This window comes from Temnothorax curvispinosus, unplaced genomic scaffold (assembly GCF_003070985.1).
Source record: "Temnothorax curvispinosus isolate PA1 unplaced genomic scaffold, ASM307098v1 QBEX01013764.1, whole genome shotgun sequence".
Classification (NCBI taxonomy): Eukaryota; Metazoa; Arthropoda; class Insecta; order Hymenoptera; family Formicidae; genus Temnothorax; species Temnothorax curvispinosus.
This window is the reverse complement of record NW_020223544.1, coordinates 1-4,437: the sequence shown is the minus strand read 5'-3', so window position 1 is coordinate 4,437 and position 4,437 is coordinate 1. Positions and strand designations below refer to the sequence as shown.

At 34.8% G+C, this 4,437-nt stretch overlaps 1 protein-coding gene across 1 annotated transcript; it reads left to right on the top strand.

Moving 5' to 3' along the window:
* The first annotated feature begins 814 nt into the window (after nucleotides 1–814).
* LOC112463953 (putative nuclease HARBI1) lies at nucleotides 815–3,464 on the top strand. Its single transcript, XM_025030688.1, has 3 exons — nucleotides 815–931; nucleotides 1,009–1,156; nucleotides 3,034–3,464. The coding sequence occupies exons 2-3, from the start codon at nucleotides 1,033–1,035 to the stop codon at nucleotides 3,462–3,464; spliced, it is 555 nt and encodes a 184-aa protein (XP_024886456.1). The 5' UTR covers nucleotides 815–931; nucleotides 1,009–1,032.
* Nucleotides 3,465–4,437: the final 973 nt, after the last annotated feature.

Here is a 4,437-nt window from a genome sequence, read left to right as displayed (position 1 = left end):
TGATGAGTTGCGAATGATCGCAATGGAAAATCCCTAGAACAGTATTCTTGACAGTCGCAAGTGGTAACGTATACGCAATTTACTATTCGCAATGCAACGAATAGGTCCCACTATACGTTTCAAGAGAAACGTATAAGTATAAGTTATACTGTGAAGAAAACAGAAAGTTATGTATTGAAAAATGGATGTGGAAGACATCCTAGTACATGCACCAGTTTTACATATATTATAAAATGCTGATATAGCAGAAGAACGGGAGAGAATTTTCCACAACAGAGATGATCCCTTTGATGAGTTATCAAATAAAAAGTTTATTTAAATTTTTCGATTAAGTAAACCTGCAGCAAGATATGTTAATAGATCTCGTTGAACCATATCTAACTCCTCAAACAAGAATTTCTGCAATTGATTCTACAACAAAGGTAATTATTCTAAAATTAAGATTCTAAAATTAAGATAATATTTGTGCATAATGCACATAAATACAAAAATCTACAGGTTATGACAGCATTGCGATTCTTTGCAAGTGGTTCGTATCAAATGGATATCGGTAAAAATATTTATATGGCAGTGAGTCAACCAACAGTATCTCGTTGCATGAATGAAGTAATAAATGTAATGACAAAGCAAGAGATTATGGACCAATGGATAAAATTTCCTTCTACCTTAGCAGAATTGAATGAATTACGAATACAGTAAGAATACATACAAATTTTCTAAATGATATAAAATATATAATTATATAATGTTAATCTTTTTACAATTATATTATTATTTTCTGTTTCAGATTTTATACAAAATATGAAGTACCAGGCACTATTGGATGTATCGATTGCACTCACATCGCAATCTTTCCTCCAACAGAACATAATAATCCTGAGCATATATATACGTCAACAGAAAAGGCTATCACTCGATTAATACACAGTTGGTAATAATTAATTTAACATGAATTATTTACATTTATTACAAATGTATATAATAATTATGTATTGCATTTTATTACAGATCTGTGATTGGTGTTTAAGAATAATGAATGTAAACGCATGTTACCCTGGCAGCAGTCATGATTCGTACATTTGGAATAATTCCAATGTAAAGAATGCAATTATCCATCTATACAGACGATATCCGAACAATAATTTTCATTTACTAGGTAAGATATATGTTGTATCACATACTTTAACACACCGTGTAATAATAAAATATTAGAGAAATTACTTAGTGTGGCGGTCAGCTGTCCGCCTGCCGCCACGTGCGCGCGACCGTACATACGCTACATGAATAGTATGACGGGAGGCGCGCGGCGCGCAGCACGGATAGTAGCGTAATATCGATCGGCGCGCGGCATGAGTATCGACCGGCGGAATAGTTCGGCGCGCACCGCTGCGCGGCGTATCTCTCTCGTAAGTAAAGTTCGACATCGATCCTTATATAAAGGGCAGCTCAGCGGGATCTCTCTAGCGATCTTCGAGAACGCCAGTCAGGGCGTGCTACCTATCGGGGGCCCCTGACATAAGTCTCTTTTGTTACGAAGTGTTGCTCGACAGTGGGCCTTCGTAAAACACCTGCTTGGCAGGGCGTTAATACAGTTGAGAGACAACCAGCATCCTGCCGCGGAAAGGTTTCCGGGGTCATTGCGACCCAGCCCATTGGGCGACTACATATCCGGCTCCTAAGTCCAAGGCGTTGCCTGTGAACCTGACTCCGGCTCTTGAGTCCAAGACGTTGCCTCCTACTACGGCCTCGGCTCCGAGTACTCCGGCTCTTGTGACTCCGACTCCTGCTTTTGTGGACCCGACTCCTGTTCCAATATCCAAGACGAAGGATCGCATCGTGATCACAAAGGTAGAAACTCTACCACCTGGGAAACGTCTCCTACTGAACAAATCCAGGACTAAGTGGAGGTTTACCCCGATTGCTAAGTGGGGTCATACTGACCCAGCCACTACAATCGGTGGAAAACAGATCACCATCCATTCCGAGATCGACTCCAGACCAACCGAGCCCTACACCAGCTCCTGTTCCTGTGGCTACATCACGAGATACGAACTCGTCCTCCAAGGTAGAAACCTATCTACCTTGGAAGCTAATACCCATCACCGATCCGGTTCCCGAAAACGTATCGGCTCCTGAGATCCAGGCGAAGGACGTTATCCCGATCTCCAGGATAGAGACCTTTTTACCGTGGAAGCTCTATCCCATCGATTTACCACCAAGAGCTCCACGTGTCCGACGCCCTCTTCGTCCAATCGATCCAGTGAACTCTGTAGCGACTCAGACCGACCACCTCTTCAAGACGCCTATACGACCACGATTCCTTAAGACCCGACTGAGTCCTATTCCATCAACTCCAATAGGCAGGCCTAGGACTCCTGGACGGAACCTGGTGGTCCCGCGAGAGAATATTATCAAGCAGAAATCAATCATAAAACAGTTATTCAAAGATTCGTAATGCGTATATTACACTACACAAAGATAACCTACACCAACACACACGACCATCTACACATTCACATAGAGGATATAATTATTTTGTACATAGAGCATGAATAAACACAGCGAGACTTTATCCAATTGAACATTTCGTTATTTGTGGGAACGACGCACCTTAACCTAATCCTGACCTACAACCCCACACTTAGCAAACACAATGTTACATATAACGTATATATTGGTTGTAATTTCCTACTTAACAATGTAACTATTATGTAACACGTATGTTATATACAGTTATATTGTTGAGTAGGAAATTACAACATGTACATTACATGTAACATTGTGTCTGCTAGATAGAAATCTAAATGGGTAGTATATAATAAAGAAAAAAATTTTTTGTCATATGCTTAATAAAAACAAAAAAGGTACAAAACAAAAAAATTATTATATTATATAATCAGTAGATTAAAGATTTGAACATTTCTCTTATTAGTTTTATTACACATTCAATATGCCTATTTAACAGGTAAATCATCGTTCGTTTAAAAATTTTTATATACATTAAATTGTTGCATTTCAATTTTTTGTTTGCAGGTGACTCAGGATATCCCTTACGGCCTTGGATAATGACTCCTGTAACGGATGCAGCGCAAAATAGTCCGGAAGAAGCATATAATAAAAAGCAAATGAAATGTCGCGCATTAATAGAACAGTGCAATGGTGTATTAAAAATGCGTTTTAGATGTTTATTGAAACATAAAGTGCTACATTATGCTCCACCAATAGCATCAAAAATTATACATACCTGTGTTATATTCCACAATATATGTATCAGTGAAAATGTACAAATGCCATTGGAGGTTAATGATGATTTTGACGAACTGGACTTTGGAATATATAATAATAAAAATTTTATTGAAAATGAAAGAAATAACGGACCTGAAAGAAACATTCGAAGAATCGATCCAGATTTAACTGCTGGAAGAATAAAACGGCGACAAATTATGAGAAATTATTTTCGCTGAGTCGTTATAAAACTGAAACCATATATTACGTTTAATGTATATTTTATATATTTATATTTTAGTATATTTCTAATGCTTAAATTACTTAGTAATAAAATTTAATATTTATAATTAAGCATTATGGTATAAATAAACTATTGTTTTATCTACAAATATTTATTTGTCTTTGTAATTAGAAATAAAATTTATATTGACATAAAATAAATTTTCAAACTTCATATCATAGCATAGTACAAAAGAAGATAATAAAACAATACATCAAACTTAAATCATAACTATTAAAACAAAATTGCAGATAAGTACAATATTGGTATTTTCTATTCTAGTAATGCACACATGTTTTCCAAACATAAATAATTATCTTATTAATTTTATCGTATGCTTAAACTAATCATCTAGTTGACTAGTTATCAGTCTTATTACATTCACTTTAGTGCTTTTAATGGAACGTTCAACAGAAAGTGTAAGACATGAAAAATAAAAATATATAAAAAATAAAAATATTCATAAATTGGTTTTGGAACATTCTGTATATGTAAATTAGACATTAAAAATTCCATTTTTCTAATGTCTTGCTTATTTTTTCGCTTACTTCTACAAATCTTTTTAAATATTCTAATTTTTTTTCATAATAATTTTTCTTTAATTCATATGTATCTTTATAAATGTCATTCAAATGTGCTGATACTTCAATAACATTCTTTAATTGTTTTTTTCCTGTATTGCTTCTCTTTTCCTTTAATGGCGTTATCTTTTCATTGTCATTTTCTGTACTGCGTATTGAAGAATTAGTGTTGCTTAATATATATCTACTTTTTCTAACTGATTTATCATTTTTGGAGGTATATGGTTGAATATCCATATAATTCTTAAATGTTTTATTCATATTTTCTTTTTCACTCATTAAATCCTGAAAATTATTTTCCTTGTGTGGATTATTCTTTTTTTCTGAAGCAACAATATTACTGTTTGT

Coding starts and splice junctions, on each gene's coding strand:
- LOC112463953 (XM_025030688.1), top strand. CDS start 1,033: ATGAATGTAAACGCATGTTACCCTGGCAGCAGTCATGATTCGTACATT. Junction 1,157..3,033: donor CAATAATTTTCATTTACTAG/GTAAGATATATG, acceptor TTTTGTTTGCAG/GTGACTCAGGATATCCCTTA.